At 47.1% G+C, this 20,428-nt stretch overlaps 1 protein-coding gene across 1 annotated transcript in view; it reads right to left on the reverse strand.

Annotated features, from left to right (window-relative positions):
* Positions 1 to 20,428, reverse strand: part of LOC142411936 (uncharacterized) — a 42,446-nt gene that overhangs the window by 13,746 nt on the left and 8,272 nt on the right. Inside the window, exons 11-12 of the mRNA XM_075506600.1 lie at positions 9,800 to 10,650; positions 1,651 to 1,812 (exon numbers count right to left, since the gene is read on the reverse strand). Of these exons, the coding sequence (XP_075362715.1) occupies positions 1,651 to 1,812; positions 9,800 to 10,650 (1,013 nt within the window). The remainder of the gene's footprint in view (positions 1 to 1,650; positions 1,813 to 9,799; positions 10,651 to 20,428) is intronic.

The following is a 20,428-nucleotide window of genomic DNA, read 5'->3' on the forward strand; positions in this document are numbered from 1 at the left end:
CAGCTCTTAATACCACACTAACCCATCTCTGCTCTGGAGGTTGTGTCTTCCCTAGCCATGTCTAGGGCATGGAAACCTTTCCACGCTCGTAGTCTGCATGGAGAGCGAACATGGTTTGGAAAGTAGCCTTAGGACACCCTCCAAAATGCAATGTGGACAGCAACCTCCATGTGTCATGGCAAATGGAGGTAGTAGTGTTCCTCTTCTACGCAGAGGGGCTTTGACTCTGAAGAGGAAAATGATGGAGAGCTGCTCAGATATAGGAGATGCAGGCACCACAGAGATACCTGAGAGAGAGCACCCAGTTTTGTAGAGCACATTGCAAGTGCTGAATGTTACATCTGGGGGTCCAACTCCCCACTGAACAGTATGGGACAAATGCGGCTGAGAAGGCAGTGCATCCAAGATCTCCAAGAGAGATCTTGGACAATACCAAAACTATCAAAGTTTCAAATGTTTAAATGAAAGCGCGGTGCCTTTCATTTCAGTGGGAGCTGTGGAGGAGGGGGCACATACACCACATGAGGAATTGACCCTGAATTTGCAGCTTGGAAGAGTTACTCTGAGCAATGACTCACAGTTGTAAAGCTTCAGGAAATGTGTTAACAATTCCCAGGCTCTATGTAGGAGGCTGCATTCCTCTGAGCATGAGAGATGGGTACATGGAAATGACGGGCTACTCTGCTCTGCAACCTGACTCACAACTTGGCTTTGGCTCTGAGGAGGAGTCAGGCACCTACTGCAGATCCAGTCCCGGCAGGTGGGAAAGCAGCACCGGGGGAGGAAAGACGCTGTCGGGAGAATAAAAGACTTGCCACAGCGTTGCTGGGAAGAAATAGCTGAGTGTGACAAACCCCTTCTGCTCCTTTGGGGAGTGATAAAATAAATAGAAAGGGAGGGGAGGAAAAAAACTGGAAACCTGGTGCGATGGCCAAAGAAAAAGAACTGAGAAGCAGAGGTGGGGTAGAACAAAATATGCAGGGGCTAAAAAAATGCTGTTTAGGAGGATGCTGAAATGATTTGCAAATTTCAGTCAAATTCCCCAGCTAGCTCTGGCTGATTTAAAAAAAAAAAAAAAAGACAAATGGGAACACTGAGATGTTTCAAGTCAGAAATTCTTCATTTGGCAGCTCAGAAGCGCAGGAAGGGAAAGAAAGCATGGAATTGGGTTAGTGCTATCACTGCTTCTCTTTCCCATTGTGTCTGTTTTGTGGGAAATTCTGGGATTTTGACAGTTTGAAACCAGAGGGAAAAGAAAGAGCTTTTAATTCAAAACACAATTGCTAAGGAGGTCCATGGAAATGTTTTGGTTTGATAGCATTGAGGGAGATGTTCTTGGAAAATTTTCAGCTGTAGAGAAGTAAAAGCTACTGACTTTGAGCTGGCCATTGCATGAGGTGAGAGGGATGCTTTTAACTCAACAGAAGCAAGCACATTTGGGAAACAAAATTGAACAAGAATAGAAACCCAAGCCCAGTCTAAGGGAAGCTGAGCCCACTGTGGTGGGTGAGGGCTCCCTGAAGACCAGAGCACCCAGCCCACGTGGGTGTGGGGTCAAGTAAATTAGCATCTTCCCTCACACAGACTTGGACCTTTCCATCTGGGCCTTGAGTATATCATTTAATGGAAGATACTATGGTGTCTGCTTACCTCTTTTATCTGGCTCATCTTCTGCTCTTTCTGCAAGCTGCACACTTGCTTTTGGAGACGCAGGTTGTGCTCCTGCAGCTGCCCAATCTTCTCAATCAGTTGGCAAATGTGTTCCAGGTATCCCAGACCAGATCCCAGGGCTTTGCTGTTACCTTGGTTCACCTGCAATGACAATGCATCTTGGACCATGGAGTAACAGCAAAGGAGTCCTTACTAGCAGTTGGGAGCCCAGCACACTCCTTAGTCGTGTGGGCTGTTGTAAAGATACTCAGGCTTCCTCTTGCAAGGGGCTTTGATTATAGCCAGACCTGAGCTACAGTGTTGCTTGCTTATAGCTCTTTTCTGGATTACTCAGCAAGATGCCCCATCAGAGGGACTCTTCTGACTGGTCACAGGCTGACACAGAGGAAAACCTCATGACAGCCTGTTTCTAGTTCCACCTCCCAGGCTAATTTTTGTCTTTTACTGGCCACAGGACCTTACAAACAAATATAGTTCTACTGTATGGTATATAAGCCTGGGGCTAGTATGGCTCACTTAGCCCATAGCCCTCAGTGCAAGTCACACTTATGGGTACTGAGGCTGAGCTTGGCTCCTACCCAAAGGCACGTATCTGCAGGTTGCAGTGATTTGCTGCTTTGTGAACAACTTGGGGGTACATTTTGTCTGCCTTTGGCAATCTGCAACCATTACAGTGCAGCTGAACTCAGACCCTCATCACTGGTGGGTCAGTGAAAGGGACATGTGCCTGAACCAAGCTGCCAAAGTGAAAGAACATCTTTCCACCCGTCTTTAGCAGATCCCAGCTTACATCCCTGCTGCTACTTTCTCAGTCATTAAGAGATGCCTGAAGAAAGTCTGCAGGATCAAGCTTGCTGTTTGGCTATGGCAGGATATTCTGTACCACTGATCTCTCCACACCCAGGACCTGCAGAGTCTCACCGCTGCTCAGCCAAGGGCAGTGCCGGAGACAGGCAGTAATCCTACGGCAGAGGAAAGGCAACGGTGCTTCCCAGCCTGCTGCTCTGCACCTCGCCGTTTCTGGCCCCAGGACTTCCCCGTGCACAGCACTGCACGGCGAGCGGACTCTGCTGCTAACAAATGCATGCAGAGGCTCGCTTCCACCTTGGTGCTGCCTGCTGATGAGCACGTGATACCAGTAAGTAAAATAAGCCTCGGTCTTTACAAACACAGTGCTCTAAGTTTATCTTACTTCAAAAAATAAGTTCCCTCTACAAAAGCAGGAAGCTTACTGTCTCCTTTCCCACAACAATCTACATTTTTGGGGAAATGCCAGCCTTGGGACTCTTCCTGTCTTTTCATTATGTCAGAAAGCTCATGGTGTGTTCAAAAATAATCAACATTAGAATTTACTTCTTTTTAAACAAATGATGATACAATGTTATTTATAAACAGGTATTATTATGTCCAGATGCTTTTGTGTCTGAGGTTGGGACAGAGGTCACATGAAATCATATGAAAAGCTGTGATGACTCCAAGCCAACCAGTCATTCACATTCATGATTTTTATTTTCCTTTTGGGCAGAGCCTGCAGAAGTGGTGGCAAGACAAAGGTTATTCAGCCATAAAACTGAATCCCTTAGCGTGTCTGTGCAGTGGGAAGGGGGGCAGCCCCAGGACCCACAGGGAGACCAAAGACCACATGGTGCCTGCTGGGAAAAGCTTGAATCAAACGCACTATAACCAACATATCTGAAAGCAGCTAGGGATTTTGGGGTGCCCAGCTTCAGAAGCATAATTTTCAGAAAGTACATGAGTACTAGCTTCTGAAAATCTGGGGGTTTTTTAAGCTGAGCTTGAAAATGTAGGCTTTCTGCCACTCTGTACCATCTTTTTGCACATTTAACAACTCCCCTTTCTGCCAGTTTGCTGTTGGCATGTGACTGATGGCATGTCTCTATTGCCCTGTGGAGTCAGTGAGCCAAATCCAACCCCTTTTATAGCTGTAGAAGCACAAGGGAAGACTACAAGGGACAGAGGAGCTCTTGGAAAAGAGGATAAAGTAAAACATTTAGCTGTAAAATCAGGATTGGGGTGAGAACATGAAGCATTTGACTGTCACCTCTTTCAGGCAGGGACCCTCTTTTTGTTCTGTATTTGTTCAGTGCTTAATACCGTAAGGTCCTGCTTCGTGTTCATGGCTGCTAGGTTTATAGGGCAAAAAGGGCAGGGGTGAAGAGAAGGTGGCCCTGATTTCCAATGCTCTGTGCCTAGGGCTGAAGGCACTTGAAAGCAAAGGTGTGTTTTGGGCAGGCATGGGGAAAATCTGGCTTTTAGCAAAAGTTAGAGAGAACTTCCAACTCCTGAGAATAAATACAGGTCCCCAGAAAATGAGAAGGGAAAGGTGTAGAGCAGTTGCTCCAGGTCTTGGGGCAAGGTCCTGTAGAGGACCCAAACCAGACTGAAGGTTGGACTCAATATGCTGGAGGCCCCTGTTTCACAGCCATCCTTCAGAGGCTGCTCAGGGCAGGCAGTTTAGGCTATTTAATGGGAAATTAATTTGCATTTCAATGAAGTGATCCCAGCAAGCACAAATGAGCAAAAGGCAAATCAGGTAGAGCCTGCAGTGCCTGCCCATCCCTGCAGGGCCAGCCACCTCTGTGGTCAGCATGCAAGGGCAAAAGCTTTTAAGAGGGATGCTTCACCTTGCTCGCCCTGTCACAAGGCCCATTAGCATCAGGATTGCTCAGATATGGCAGGTGTTCAATACAGAAAATGTGTGTAATTTAGCCGGTTGCCCCCAAAACTATTGCTCAGAGAGGGCATTTCTAGGGACCCTTCCAGGACTTTCTTTTCCATAGGCTGGAAATACCTAAACAGCCCTCGCTATCTTCTGGTCATGCCAAGTGCAGTGTAGAACCTGCTCTGTCACATTCTGGTCTAAATATTTTTCTCCAGGCACCCGTGAGTTTTATGCTAGCAGTGGAGGGTAAGCAACCACAGGAAAACTGCAAACATTTTCCAGGATGAGTCTCTTCCAGTCTCTGTCCTCCCAGTTGAAGCTTCTCAAAACATTCACCTAATGGGACTGAAATTTTTCCCATTCCCCATATGGGGATTGTCAAATAGTATTGGAACAAAAGCCATGTGCCCATTTTTGAGTTGATGCAACCTCTGAAGAAGGAAAAACATCTTGCCTACTTTTTGGAAGGTGAAGATGCAGAGCATCAGACAGACACAATTTATGAATCAGATGTTTAAAGTTGCACTGGGAAAGTAACAACATAATCATAGAATCATAGAATGCTTTGGGTTGGAAGGGACCTTAAAGATCATCTAGTTCCAACCCCCCTGCCACAGGCAGGGACGCCTTCCACTAGACCAGGTTGCTCAAAGCCCCATCCAACCTGGCCTTGAACACTTCCAGGGATGGGGCATCCGGAACTTCTCTGGGCAACCTGTTCCAGTGCCCCACCACCCTTATAGTGAAGAATTTCTTCCTTATATCGAATATAAATCTATCTTCTTTCAGTTTAAAGCCATTACCCCTTGTCCTATCACTCCATGCCCTTGTAAAAAGTCTCTCTCCAGCCTTCTTGTAGGCCCCCTTCAGGTACTGGAAGGCTGGTAGAAGGTCTCCCCAGAGCCTTCTCTTCTCCAGGCTGAACAACCCCAACTCTCTCAGCCTGTCTTCACAGGAGAGGTGCTCCAGCCCTCTGATGATCTTCGTGGCCCTTCTCTGGACTCTCTCCAACAGGTCCATGTCCTCCTTATGTTGGGGGCCCCAGAGCTGGACGCAGTACTCCAGGTGGGGTCTCATGAGAGCAGAGTAGAGGGGGAGAATCACCTCCCTCGACCTGCTGGTCACGCTTCTTTTGATGCAGCCCAGGATACGATTGGCTTTCTGGGCTGTAAGCGCACATTGCCGGGTCATGTTGAGCTTCTCATCAACCAACATAATAATGTACAAACAGGTGCCAGATTTTGCTTTCAGGTACATCAGACTGATCCAGACTCTCAGCTGGAAGGAAAGGAATCCAAGGCACTCAGCTGTGCTATGCTGAGTTACTCCCATTACAGTTTTGACCCATGTGGAGTTAAGGTGCACTACATTGACTTTACACCTGTGTAACTAAAAAGAGATCTCTGCCCTTGTGAGTGCTCATCTGACAGGGTGACAGGTTTTCAGTACGTGTATCCCTGCTCAGCTGGTAATAAACCATCACAGTTGTGCTGGCCCACAGATTTCTTAGGAAGCTTAAAAATACAGGATCAGCATCTGCACTGGGAACTTTGGCTTATCTAGAGCCCTCTATTCAATATTTTGACTGGTGTAAAATCGCATTTTTCCTCTGAAGCCACCAGAGTCGCAGAGGTGGGAGCCGGTTCCTCTGTCTCTGTGTATGTGTAACATCGTGCTCACTGCGGCATCTGAGCACTACAAAGGTTTGAAGTTCAGTGGGAGCTGCAAGAAAGATGGTTGTTTTCAAGCATCTTGTCCATTTGAGGTATAATCAAAATCTGCATTTCTGATCATCTAATCAGCACTTTGTCCTGCCTCATTTCAGCCGTTACCTGTTACTTTGTGTGCAATGGGCTTTTCTTCAGTTGGGCTCAATGGAAAACTGTCCTGGGCTGGACCTGGCAGCAGGAGCCAAAGCTGATGGGCAGGACTAGCTTGCAGGTGAAGCTCTTCATTCAGACAAGAGCTCACTGACGTTTCTTGTGGTGACTTAGGTTTCTGTGCTTGATGCAATGCTCTTCAGTTTCTCTTGTAGATAGTTTTGAGTTATGCTACACTCCATCCTCTCATAAATCCCTCACTGTCCACTCGCACCGCATTAGCATGGCCAGTGTGGAGCCAGTACGGTCACTGTGCCGACAGCCAAGGAACATAACTACAAACCTCCCACCGTGGGCTTGGAGCAACCGATTAGTGACGCCACGGGCTGAGCGGGAAGCATTTGTCACTGGAAGCTGACAGCACCAAAAGGCTTGTGAATAACAGGAAAGAGAGGGATCGTGCTGTATATTTCTGACGGCTCCACCCTGCTGTCCAGGAGGGGCTGCGCTTGCTGATAGCTTCTGGTTTCCTCCGAGCAGCACATGCAAGCCATGGGCCTGACCATCACAGGTTGCCCTATCCTTCCCCTGAACCGTACCACTCTCTGCAGAGAAGTATTTTGACTGCTTTGGCGCAGATAATTAGCACTGTGTGAATAATGGGGTTTTTTTTTCATTTAATGACAACAATGCCCCCACCCTCTCTCTTCTTCTAGGGGTATGGGCTGACTTTAAATGTAAACTTTAGGGAGCGTTGAGGAAGTGTTTGCAAAGCAAAAGCATCAAAAGCTATGTATCTTCAAACTGACCCTAAACATTTAATTTGGCTTAAAAGGAAATGCTTTTATTTAGGCTTCAAAGTTCTTTCACTTGTTGTTTGACAGCTTCCACTTTCTTTCATCTTTGTAAATGTAGGCAAATTTCAAAATAATGACAGTTCAAAACAAAAGATCAGACAGCTTTGTTTAAGAAATGCTAGACTGAAATGATTTGATGTATATTTTCAGCCAAAGCCATTCACCAAATGAATCCAAACGGTCAAAACATTTGGTCATTTCCAGTCTCTTTTTCAGCATTTTCCTTCCTGTTCTCTTGGAAGTGGCCTCAGCAGTGAGGGGGGCTGCGAGGACATCAAGGCACATCCTCATCCAGCGAATGAATCCTTGCTCGGCTGTGGTGTGCTGGCAAGCACATGGCCATTGGCGTTGCCACAGCCAGCTGAGCTGGGGAATCTCAACTGCTCTCCTGTTACTTGGAAGTTATATTCCCAAAACCAGCAATGGAACTGAGGAAGTTGCTGTCATCTATAATTAAATAATGCTCTCACCTGGCATTAAATAGAGATGCAAGAGTGCTTATACTGGCTTATATCAGCATGAATTTAATGCAGCAGGAATTGATTTGACGGAACAACTTGGTTTGCCATGTTCTTTGCCAAGCAGAGTGGGAATACCCTGTACTGGCCTCCTATCTTTCAGACAACATCAATTGCATTTCTAGGGGTGTCTTTAGTCCCTGAAATGACATCTGGCCAGACAACAGATTGGCTCTTAAGTACCATGTTGTATTTTGGACAGGTTACAGGCAAATGTGAAAACCACAGAGTAAGCCTGGAGCAGAGCCTCCGCTGGGGTGAACCAAGATGCATCCATCAGTTGTATGGGCAGATGATCATCTGGACGTTGTTTCTGAGTGGGTCTCGCTCTGTCCTGCCTCTGTTGTATGACGGTGAGGGCAGGTCAACTTTCTATACGTTGGGTGAGGGCAGAAGGCTCTGCAGCTGCAGGAGGCCATCCCTGTGCTCTGAGGCACACAGCACAGCAGCAGCCATGGGCATTTCTCGCCCCAGTCAGCTTGGGTGCTACCTGGCATCCCAGCAGTTTGAAGAGCGCTGCTCTTGAGATACAGCAGCCTGGAGGTGCTCCGTGAAGAGGGGCAAACTTCCCCAGCATCTAGGTCACAGCTGTGTTTATACAGCTCGAAAAACAAACAAAGAAAAGTGCTCTGGGGCACAGAGCTTTAGCACTCAGCCAGTGAGGATATTAAAAAGGAGGGGAGATAAGCCACCAAGAGCTTCATTTCCTCTTCAGCTTCTTTCTAATTTATTCCCTTGTTTATTTAAATGCTCTGCTTTGGGAAACTGAGGCTCCATTTCACAAAGGATTTACAGGAATTTCACAGGCAGCCAGAGCTGTCAGACAAGACCAAGCTGGCTGCAAACCCTCCAGAGTGCGACAGAGAATGTAGGTGACTTTTTATAAAGTCTCCTTGTGGTCAAACTCTCCTGCTCTGGTCCTTTTTTTGAACTCTCTGCCAAAAGGCCAGGTCACTGACTGGGAACTGTGCAAAATAGACATCTATCTTCTGCCGTGTGCGAGACAGCTCTGGGGAGGAAGAGGCTGCTCAGCTGGATCGTGCCTGCTTGTACTGCCTCGATACGCAATGTTAACGGAGACGGGCCATCTCTGACCTTCCTTGCTGCTCAGGAGGGTTTGGCATGCTGGAGAGGAAGGCCATCGCCTGGTGGTTCAGGGCCCAGGCAGAGAGGTCATGGTGAAATTATACGCACAGCACACAGCACTTGTCACTTGGCTTCCTCCCACCCATCTCCCATTCCAATTCATCACTATTACTGCAAGGAACACCCTGAAAAGAAATCCCCATTGTGCACTTTTTGATGTTTTTGGTGTGTCTGTGTGACCCTTCTTCACTTAGTCTGCCCTTCTCCTTTCCCTTTGCTCACGGGGCTCTTTGATCTGCGTCTCTGTCAAGGATCAGCTCCCCAGTTAGATCTTTCCTTTGCTGGTTCATGGAGGCCACTGCAGCGGGCAGGCAAGGCAGCGATCTGTCTGCGTGTCGGCAGCACGGGGCTTCAGGCAAAGCACTGGGGTGAGTGCTGGCCAGCATCCGCAATGGGAGAAGGTGCACAGAAGGGCTTTTTATGCTCCTGTCAGTGGCACAGTGTACCCAGAAAGGGAGAAAAGAGGGAGTCTGGAGTGGGACAATCTGCTGAAATTATGTCTTTGCAGTTTGGCCCATCACAGCTGTGCTGGTGAGTTAAAATGGGATCTCCGTCTCCGGCCCAGCAAAGATTTGAAGAATTTGTGCGTTAGCTCCCTGCTCACTCATTATTTGAAAGCTGGCTCAAGGGCACAGGACAGGCCTGGACAGGAATGAACTACCCCTTAGACAAGTTCTTTACAAATTTTGGTGCCCCAACAGCAGTCCAGCTGTTCCCAGGAACAGGACTAACCTGACCTTGCAAAAGAAACTATGTTCTGGTCCCCGTCCCATGTAGCAGAGGACAATGACTAACTTCACAGTCTTCATTTTAAGACCAGAATCAAGTCCATCCTCTAATCCAGGGTATTTTGAAACATCAGATCTCCATGAGCCATTAGTTATCCTTACCCAGACCCAACAGATGTCAATTACTTCAGAATTTCGCTGTGATGAAAAGAGCTCTTAAAAAGCAATTGCCATGATTTGCTGCTTACAACAGTTTCAGGGGAGATTTTCTAACTCACTCAGATGTGCCCTAGTTCGTGACAAACAATAGGACTTGAACCTTGACTGAGGTATTTGGACAGGCCTAGCTCTAAGATGTAGTTTAGATGTTTCTTACCTCACTCAGTCTACAGCATTCATCCATGTATTCATCCAGACTGTCACTTGTGGGGTACTTCTTCAGCTGATGTCCATGGATCTGAAGGTCTTGCATGCTGCCAAAGTTCTCTGGGAAATTGTCAGCAATTGTCTTTGGCTCTTCTATGGGACATGGGGTGGGAAGAGTGCTTTCTCTGGGAAGGTCTGTCTCTGGGGTAGGTTCCTTTTCCAGAGATTGTCTTTCGCTCTGGTCAAAATGTTCATTGGGACTTTCTTCCTGAGGGACACTGAAGTCTTCAAGGGAAGCTGTAGGACCCTGCACAGCATCTGCCTCCTGGCTGTAGTACTCGGCTTGCTTTTCGCTCTCTGGATCTTGATGGCTGACTTTTCTGGCACGCTCTTTACATGTTCTCATTATAAGATGGTCAATTTCTGGAGAAGAAGAGGTGCTAAGCACGCCTGAGTCACAAAATGAGTCTCTGCTGTGAAGCACAAAGCTCTTTTCTGAACCCGTTGGCGTTGATGGAGAATTAGCCCCGCTTGGCAATTCAACCCCCGAGTCCTCGGATTCAAATTTGGAGAATCTGTGAAGTCGGCACTTGGACTCGAAGGCACTGAGGTCAGGCAGTGTGGCTACATAGTCTGTGCTTGCCGGGGCATCTGCGTAGTCTGGGTCTGCCGGTGCGGCTGCTGCATTGGGATTTCCCTGGCAGTCCGGTGGGAGGCTGGTGCCGGGGAGATGGGACTCTTCTGTGCAGGCTGTGTCAGCTGGAGCCTCTGGGATTAAACCTGGGTTTTGAATTCCTTCATTGCTCAGTATCTTCATATGTGTTAGCACGACTTTGTCCTCAGCAGGTGGGCTCTTCTTACCTGCTTAAAAGAGAACAAGTAGAAGGTCACAAGAGGCTACAAAACTCAATGTACAGTGCATCCCCTGAGGGATGTGAAATGTAAAACTGTCTATAGTAAGGTGGTAGAGGGGGGCAGCCCTAATTTGTTTTTCTTGAGCTATATGAAGCTTTCTTGTAGGCTTTGCTACAACAGAAGTGTTGTGTTTCATAGACCCGAAGTCCTTCAGGGGGAGTCATAAATGCACACAGAGTTCTGATTTAGTAGATAGGTAGAAAACAACACATGTAACCAGATAACTTTTTAGTGATTACCTGCATACAGATGCGGAGAAGTACATGTTCTTTCAGCACGATAGACATTAAATTAAGGCTAAAATATTTCCTCTTATTAAATGTATTCTGAACCAGCAGAAAAAATGGTAGAATGAAATCCGGCTTTCTGCAGACTCAAGTGAATTTGGGGTTGCAACAAGCAATTTGCAAACTGCTTGGTATTCTCTGCACACATATAGGTGACGAAAAGCAAGTACTGATAGGAAAAGCAAACGAGGCACTGTAGATCTTTTTCACTCCCTGTATGGTTTTAGCTATGAAGTCATTTCTTTAAATGAACTCTTACCTTCCTTGTGAAGAGAAAGGATATGGAGGCAGCTTTGTTCATGAGCTTTTTGCACGTGGACAAAGAAGACTTGTTTTCACATCACGATTATTTCACATGGTAATGTGGCAGAACAGTCTCTGGATGAAAGGTTGATCTACGGGAGCTGTAGATCTGCCCCCAGGTTTTCTTACTGTTTTTCTGAATCTAATATTTCAAAGTGCAGACTTCTGGTTCACACTGGGATGAAAGCCAGTGTGAAAGCTGTGCATCCATCCTTTAGCAAACTGCAAATCTCAGCTTCAAATCCATCCGTGCTTGGATCTGGGATCAGGAATTGCTGCAGTACAGAACTTGAGTTTCTCTGGTATCTTCTCCCTTATTAGGGCCTGACCCAGAGCACCTCAGAGGGCTACAACGCATACACTTTTCAGGATATCTTACCTCCTACTTCACTTCCTTTCATTCCCCTCTCTTAGTTCCTTCCTTTTCGCCTGACATCAAACCAGCAGCTGCTTCACATACTCACTCCTGGTAACATAACTATCCCTAAGCAGGCAGAGAAGCCTGGGACCCCTCGCTAGCAGTAGAGTGGGGAGAGCTCTACTGGGCAGCCCTCCTTCACAGTAACCCAGAAAAAAACCCCTCCCCGTTTCAGAAATAACCTGTTTTCCAGCCTTCCCTCCTCCAGCTTGCTTTCCGCAATGTCCACAGACAAGTGAGACTTTTACTCATTAAGGCCAAGCTATCTATTACATGAATCATTTTCTATTTCATTTAAATTCCTTCTAGTTGGTCTTGAGAATTTCTTGGGATAGCACTGAAACATGCCCTTTACTGTCCATAGGCAGCCACAGATTTAATATTTTACACTGGATTTTCAAAAGGGCTGTCAGTGATAAATAATCCTATCTGATGGGCTTTTTATGGCACTTGGGCATGTAGTGCTTATAGCCCCTTATAGAAGATCTTGTTTATCATATACAGAATTGCAACTGCCTCCCTTGGCAGGATTCACAGCCATCTCTCCACTGGAAAGAGCCACATCTGGGACAGTCAGTGCCAGACCATCAGCAATGCAACACGAGTACGTTGCAGTGGTGGGGGACAAGAGAAAGGCGTTGCCCACGGAAATGCCACAGGAAAGCTCATCAGGAGCTGCCTGTGCTGGGCTGGGTAACAGCCCTACCACTCTTGGGATGAGCGCGATGGACCCTGAACCGAGGACAGGGAATGGGGAGCCTGGTCTGCCGCTTCACACACAGCAAAACGCCACCTGTAAGAGGGAGCTCAGTGCCAGGTCTTGGAAGGAGGAGGTGGAGCTGAGTCATTACTGATCTGGAGTGAAGAGGAGCTACCTGGTCAGCTGGCAAACACCTCTTGGCAGCGAGAGGCAAAGTGTTGTATCTGCATGAAAAATAGAAGGCTAACAGGCTCTTCTGAGGGCATCAACACATGTTGTGCCCAGATGGCACAACAAAACCACCAAGAGTCAGGAGGAGAACAGTTGCATTGCTGCACTTTCTTCTTAAGAACAGATCATACAGCTGTCACTCTTACCAGGAATTACTATATGCAGAGGTAGTCTCTTCCCAAAGACTCTGATTGCCTTCACTTATTAATCATGCCATGCTTTCCTTTGATTGGAGATTCTCTCACTGTCTTTCAATCTGCCCCTTTTTTTCTTGCTTAACCGGTTTCACCCTGGCCTACACAAACATTTCTTTGTCTGAAATCAGGAAGCAGTGTATTAAAATGAGGTCTTGCTGCTCACAGAAGGAGATGTCAGATGCTTTATTTCATATTTTTTATGACTACAAAAGCTACAATGTATACCAGAAAGTTTGGCTGGGGTAGAAAAAAATTAAAAAGGAGATGAAATCTCTGATGCCCTGCGTGAGGGTCCCCTTGATGCCAACAACTCCAGTGCTGAGAAAGGCCTGTGCTGTGGACAACGCGGTCCTTTGCTCTCCCCATCCTGTGGTCACTAGCAACATCAAATGGTTTCCCAACAATTTCTTGTTTATCTGTTCTAGGCTGCAAACCATTGGCCTCGGCACTGGCAGGTCCTAGTAACCACAGTGTCTGAGCATTTCTGATTTATCCTCCCAACCCCTTGTGATGATACAAAACGTTATCACCCCCCTACCACAAGTTCAGAATGGATGCAAAGGATGGCAGGATTTTGCAACACACTTAGGCACCTCATTCTCATTCATTCAATGATATTTTCTCATGGTCAATGAGGTCATTCATCTGCTACAGCCGAGAGATCTCCCATGATTAAGGCAGTGACCTGAAACTCAAGTTTTTCTTGCTGCACCTCACTGAGGCAATAGTCTCTTCTTCCTCTCTGTTAACTGGGTTATGGAAACTAAACCATGGGGCTTCCAACAAGCAGATTGTTTCTGCTACAGATCTGGAAAGAGGCATACAAAAATGCTCAGCTCTTTCAAGCACATTGCCAACAAACACAAGAATGGTGCAATTAAAGCTGATCTGTGCAATTACGAAAAAAAAAAGTGAGCCAGACCCTCAGCTGCTATAAATTAGCTCATTACCAGGGCCCCTAACAGAGTTGTGTCAGCTAATTCTGGCTGAGGACTTGGCCTGTGAGTGCTTTGTACAACAATACCAGGGCCCCAGAGCAAAGCAGGGAAGATGGACTCCTGCCTGGCGCTGGTGGGAGCGTGCTGCAGGGGTGTGGTTACAACGCTGCCAGGAGGCTTCTGAAAGGAGGTGTGAAGAACTTCAGAAAGCTGAATGGCGGCATTAAGGTTGGTAAGATGTATTTACTTGTGCTGGAGGCTAGCCAGGTTTGACACTCCTGCTCCTGGGAAGTCAGCCAGATTTTTTGTTGTTGCTGTTTTTTATTTCCTTTCCCCTGGATTGGTTTTCCCCACCCCTTCTGGGCTGGGGGTAAGGTACTGAAAGATGCTGCTTTCAGACAGCTGGCTGGGACACTGGTATGGCAGCAGGGGAGGGAATGGAGTTGTGTGTGCATGCTTAGGAATCGGTATAGCTTCCTGCAGCATCTTCGGCAATGCGTGCCCAGGCCAAACATTGTCTTAGGTTAACTTGTGCTACTTGCCTAGTAGCCCTCTCAAAGGGTTATATGGCTTTGTAATCACGCTACAGATAAACAGGGTTCTCTGGGTTGTAATATAAGCCTGTAAGTGACGGTGACCGATTATGTGTAACCTTGGGCAAGTTCCTGGACTTCCTGTGCCTATACAGTTGGAGAATAAGACTGCTTCCCATCTCACAGGAGGTAGTGTGCCGGTTTTGGCTGGGACAGAGCTGATTTTTTTATATAGTAGCTAGTATGGGGCTATGTTTTGGATTTGTGCTGAAAACAGTGTTGATAATACAGAGATGTTTCAGTTGTTGCTAAGCAGTGCTTATACTAAATCAAGGACTTTTCAGCTTCCCATGCTCTGCCAGGTGCACAAGAAGCTGGGAGGGGGCACAGCCAGGACAGATGACCCCAACTGGCTAAAGGGGTATTTCATGCCATATGGCATCATGTTCAGCATATAAAGCTGGGGGAAGAAGAAGGAAGGGGAGGATGCTCGGAGCAATGGCATTTGTCTTCCCAAGTAACCGTTATGCATGATGGAGCCCTGCTTTCCTGGAGATGGCTGAACACCTGCCTGCCCATGGGAAGGAGTGAATGAATTCCTTGTGTTGCTTTGCTTGCTTGCTTGCATGCACAGCTTTTGCTTTACCTGTTAAACTGTCTTTATCTCAACCCATGAGTTTTCTCACTTTTACTCTTCTGATTCTCTCCCCTGTCCCAATGGGGTGGGGGAGTGAGCGAGCGGCTGTGTGGGGCTTAATTGCCGGCTGGGGCTAAACCATGACAGGTGGTAACAGTGAACTGGCTAATATCTGAAGGTAATTAGTAGGGATTGAAAGGAATTGATGTGTCCCAGCTAACTCTCTAGGACCTTGCTTTGCTTAGTTTCCAAATTGCTTTCTAGGATACTTCTGTTGCCAGTTAGCAAAGCCTAGCAGAGAAACTTAAATCCTTCAAAGGTGAATACTGTCCCATCAGCTGCTGTCCCAAGGCTTTCCTTTCCTTGGGAGTTTTAAGTCCAAGTGTATTTTTCCTGTTGCACAATAACTAGCAGCTGCCAGGGCACAGCCTAGTGCATTAATATAGAGATTTCTGACCTGCGGAAGGAGGGTGGATATCTAAATATGAAATTGCTTTCAAGCAGTTTCTTTATCCCAAGTAAGTTGCATGCAAGAGATACACTCCAACAACTGCCCAGGCAAAACTCCCAGGCATTCCCAGTCCTGCCCAGGCCCAATTCTTGCAAAAGCTCCCACCTTTCTAGTACACCAAGCCAAAGTCTGTATTCAAATCCCACTGCTCCACAGCATTGAAATCTAAGTCCATTTTATTCTTTTTTGCATGTATGCCTGTGGCTCACAGCCATGTTTCACTGGCAATTCCTTCAGTAAAAGCCCTGTTAAGCTCTGCTACATCCCTGGGAGGGGTCCTTGGCCTCTGATACACTGACTCAAGTGTCATAGCGCATGATCTTCTGATGCATCTGGCTAATGGAAGTACTGGTGGTGGGAAGAGGCCAGGCTGGCAGTGGGATGAGTGCTGCTAGTGGCATACCATATATATACCATACACTGCTGCCCTGTGTTGCTCTCCTGTGCCCACCCATCTTCTCAAGATGTTCATCCTGATTTGTAGGCTGATTGGCAGGGGGAGAGTCTCTGTTAAACGTGCACAACGACTGGCACAACTGGAGCCAAAGCTTTGCTCGTCTCCATCTGCTGTTGTGTTAGAAATGATAGCAGCATTAGAGCCATTGCAGCCCTCTGCTTGTCCCCAGAGCTGCTGCAAGGTTCACGTGCACAGTGAACCTGTCCATGGTGGGTGGTGCTGGCAGGGTGGCAGTCCCAGGGGGAGGCATAAGGTGAGCACTCGAGAGATGCTCAGAGTGCCTGTTCCTCTCCCCACTCCTGTCTACCATAAGACATTCAACGCCCTCTAGATTTAAGTCTGGAAGACCAGTACTTTCTGACTGTAGTGTGCCACAAGAACAAAGCACCAGAAACAAAGGGCACCAGCAATGACTTGGGTTGCTGGAGTAGCAGGGATTTTGCACAGCTGCCCTGCAAAGGAAGACCAAAGTCAAACCCCATCATTCCCACCAGTCTGCTTAGCCCTCAGCACAGGAGTGAGATACACGTGCAAAGCCCCAGAAAAGGTTTCTCAGCATCCCGTAGAGGACCCACGCAGCCTGCCTAGTAACTTCTCTCTAGCTCCAGCTGCGCCAAGGATTAAATCCTGTGCCATGCAGAACAGGTACTGTGATGGGGCTGTGGCCTCCAAGCAACAGACTAAAAGATGATCATCAGCTTTTGAACAATCACTAGGCAGCAGTGACTAGTGAGCTGGAATCAAACTCATGACCTAGAAATGAAAGGCTGCCTCTCCTATTCAGTCCTTGCATTCCCTCATTTTCCTTCCTTCCTTTACAAAAAGTCTCCCTTTAGTCCTCTCGCTGTGACACGTTCTCTAACATCGCTGGCAGTACAGCTCAGGTGGTATTTCCCTTTCACTGCCAAGAAGGGATTTTTTTTTTTTCTCACCAATGATGAGGTCTCGATTTCCCAGCATTTAAGAGAAAAGGGGTCACTTCCTTTCTGAAACAATAGACATTTTTTGCTGCTGACTCTTCCCCCATATGTGCTGAGGGGTGGGGCTGTGCTGGCACCTCCTTCTCAGCACTAGCCCACCAGCTGGCCCCTGTGCAGAGCACACAGGAGCCGTGTTACTTTCCTAGTTGGGCAATGGCTGTCCCTTGCATAGCCCTGTGGGCACAGGGACTCGTTGCATGGACAGGACCCCAATACTTAGAAGAACTGGATTACTCTTATGCTGCCAAAAAACCCAAAACAACTCAACAACAAACAACCCCCACCCAAAAAAACCCAGCAATCACTACCAATTGACTCTCTGGAAGGGAAATCTACCTTCAGAGACCTTTGCCATGGACTTCCATGGGGTGAGGATCTCCCTGCTTCCTGGTGCTTTACAGGCCTGTTGAAGACTTGATGCCAGTCCTAGCGATGGCAGGGGTGCTGCTTGGCACCAAGTTTCTGCAGACAATCTGCCTTCCCAACGCCTGTCAAGCGAAGCTAGTCTTTGAGCATGCTGCAGTATCTTGGGCTGCCCAAACTCAGCAAGGGCTTCTCCTAAACAATTAGGACAATCATGAGCCTAAGAATTTCTAAGGAGAACTTATGGAAAGGTCTTGTGTCTTCAGTGCACCAGCACTGAAGTGCACCTCTATCTACAGTGGTGCACCTCACCAGTGCACCTCTATCTACAACAGCAGAAGGCTTGAAAATCACCATCATAGAAACGTTGGGGTTTTTTTACTGGAATTGTGACTGAAAAACTCACATTTGCAGAGGAACACATTCCCATGTAGTAACTGAATATCTGCATATAGATAGACCCAATTCTCAAAATTTCAATTTATCCAACTGGAGAACTGAAACGCATGTGGATTTCATGGGAGTATATATACAACTTGATTTGCTTGAAATGTTGAATGCAAAGGAATAATTACAACAAAGCTGAGATCCCAGACAGCCCTTGAACAAAAAGCACAAAGTTCTTGGATTGTTTGGGTCCAAGGTGCTCTCCAGTCTCACTGTTAGTTAAGTGTGTGAAGTTCCTCCAGATGATAGTTTGGTAATATAATGTGACCAGAAATGTTATAGATCCCCCATAGCTGCAGCTTGTAATGATAAATCCATATAAAACAGATGCTGGGAGAAAGATGACAGGGTTCAAGGACTCTGGCTGAAGAGGCATTCATTGCTTTAATCCATATGTTTTAGAAGAGGAGGAGATAATTATAGCTCTTTTCAGGCATTTGAGGAGGAATGAGAGGGAGATTGATTGTTTACTGATGGATATAGTTGGGTGAACTGAAGAGGAAATGGATTTCCAAGTAGAGAGGCCACTTGACATTTTTACAGCTTGCTTCTATTCATTCCAAGTGACCTGTGAAGTTTTTGAAACAGAGCGACAGGTCTGATAGATTAGTGACCTCTGGCAGAAAGTCCCAGGGCACAGCAGGTCCCCACAGACCACCTGGTTTATTGGAGTTACTTGTGTAAGCTGGCAGCCACCAGTTTTAGACCAACACTTGACCTTGCTCATAGGGCCAGCTAAAGAGCCTCTCCCACTCGTTACTGCATTTACCCTGCAACTTATTTCTTTGGATATATAGCCCTATAGTGCTATGGTGCTTATTTGTGAGACTTTGTCAGGGAGATGACAGCTCTCACTAAAGATCTGCAAATCCTTCTCCTTGGAAATTCTTGTGTGCTCCTTCAGGATAAAGGTTCAAAACCTTAAATAAAGGAAATGGTGCTTTCATAAGCAGCCCTGTATAATAGCAAAAGATTATTTGTCACACAGCTCGCTAATGGGTCTGAGCAGAAAATAAAAACAATGGAAACAAATATACCACACCTTGGCAAAAACAGTCTAATTTAGGAGATCTTTCCTTGCCCATCTGATTTGCAGGCTGCCTCATATCGCAAAGGAGTATTCAGCCAGAAATGAACTAGGAGACAGGAGGCCCTTTGCAAGGATGGAACTTGCCCCCCAGGGATGACAGGTATGTAGTAATTCAGGTTTTATTGCCCATAATAAGCTTAGATAAACAACTGTTCAATAGCCCCACAGACCGAAGCCATTAAGACCCCAGTGCTTCAACTGAAGCCAACTCATGAATCATGTCAGGAAGGTCACTGTTAACCCGTTCTTCATGTGCAGTCGTTGCTGTCCCTAGGCAAAACCCCAGAGAGCTGCTTCTGCTCAAACGAGGTATCAGTGGGCAGGTGTAACCACACTCTTTGGTATGCCTGAAATCTTTTATGGTTGCAATGAGAGTGGTGACAATTTTGAGGTTTGTTGCTCTTGCTGGGGCCACATAAGGACCTTGGTGAGATTACAAGGAGGTGGTAATGCAGGGCTCTGTAGGCGCAGTAAACTGAACTTGCCGATACAAGAGGTCCTGCCACCCTGATACTTCTGGTCTAACAGCCCCCCGCCAAGAAGATCCAGCCTATACCCCTGTTATTGAGCTGCCACTCTTTAAAAAAAAAAAAAAAAAGTTTTGTTTGGTTTATATTCTCTATCCTAAACTGCATTTGGAGATGCAACTTTGAAGTCCCTGCCACAAAGCTTGCAAGAAACAGCATATTCTTGGCTCCTTCTGAGTAGAGATGGGGTCCAAACCAAGACGCAAATAATATTTGGTGCCTCTTTCCAGCCAAGGTGATTAGGGAGCACAGTCCCTGTTTCTCATTTGGAGAAATTCTAGCTGAATCTCTTTTTGATTCCTCAGTGCTCTCTGTGATAAGTCTGTTCCCCCACCAAAGCTTCCACCTACCCCTACAACAATACTGCTGTGTCTGGGTGATGAGGGACACTTGCACATGGAAGAGCAAGCTTCCTTTCCCCTCCTAACCCTGCCATCAGGCTTGCACTATATAGCTTGGGGGAAACAAGTTCATGGTAAAATTACATCCAGGGAAAAAAAAGAGCGGTTTCCACCACAATGTAAAATGGCATCTCTTCAAACACCCTCCACATCTTGTGGTGATGCTGGAGTGCTCTCACAGCAGCACTGCTTAAGAGTCCTCTGTGTCGTTGGGTAAAAAATGCAGTCTCCAGACCAAACCCAGGCAGAGCAACGTGCTTCAGCAGCCCTTGCTAGTACAGTGCCCAGCAGTTACCTGCTAGGGCACCTCAGAGAGGCTCCAGCTCACACTGAGCTCTGAGGAGCTGCCCCAGAGCAGGAGCGCTGGGAAGCGCAACCCCAGCAGCGAGTGCCTGAGCAGATGCCCACAAACGTGGCAGCTCTGGTGACTCCGCAGGAGCTGCCGGCACTGCAGCAGTCCAAGGAGGCAGGAGTTCAGCATACAGATGGGAAGTCAGGACCCCAGGAGGCATAACCACTCCTGTGTTTTGCAACGTCTTTACCATGCTGCTGTTGTACAGCGCAATACGCTTACACTCCGGCAAACCCTGTCTGTAGGCACCTCCATGCCAAGCAAACCAACCCAGTGCAGTGATGCTAAGGGAGACAGAAACTGCAGATCTCTTTTACAGCTGGCACAAGCCAAGCTCAAGGGTAAGGAGGGA

The sequence above is a fragment of the Mycteria americana genome, chromosome 6, assembly GCF_035582795.1.
Source record: "Mycteria americana isolate JAX WOST 10 ecotype Jacksonville Zoo and Gardens chromosome 6, USCA_MyAme_1.0, whole genome shotgun sequence".
Classification (NCBI taxonomy): Eukaryota; Metazoa; Chordata; class Aves; order Ciconiiformes; family Ciconiidae; genus Mycteria; species Mycteria americana.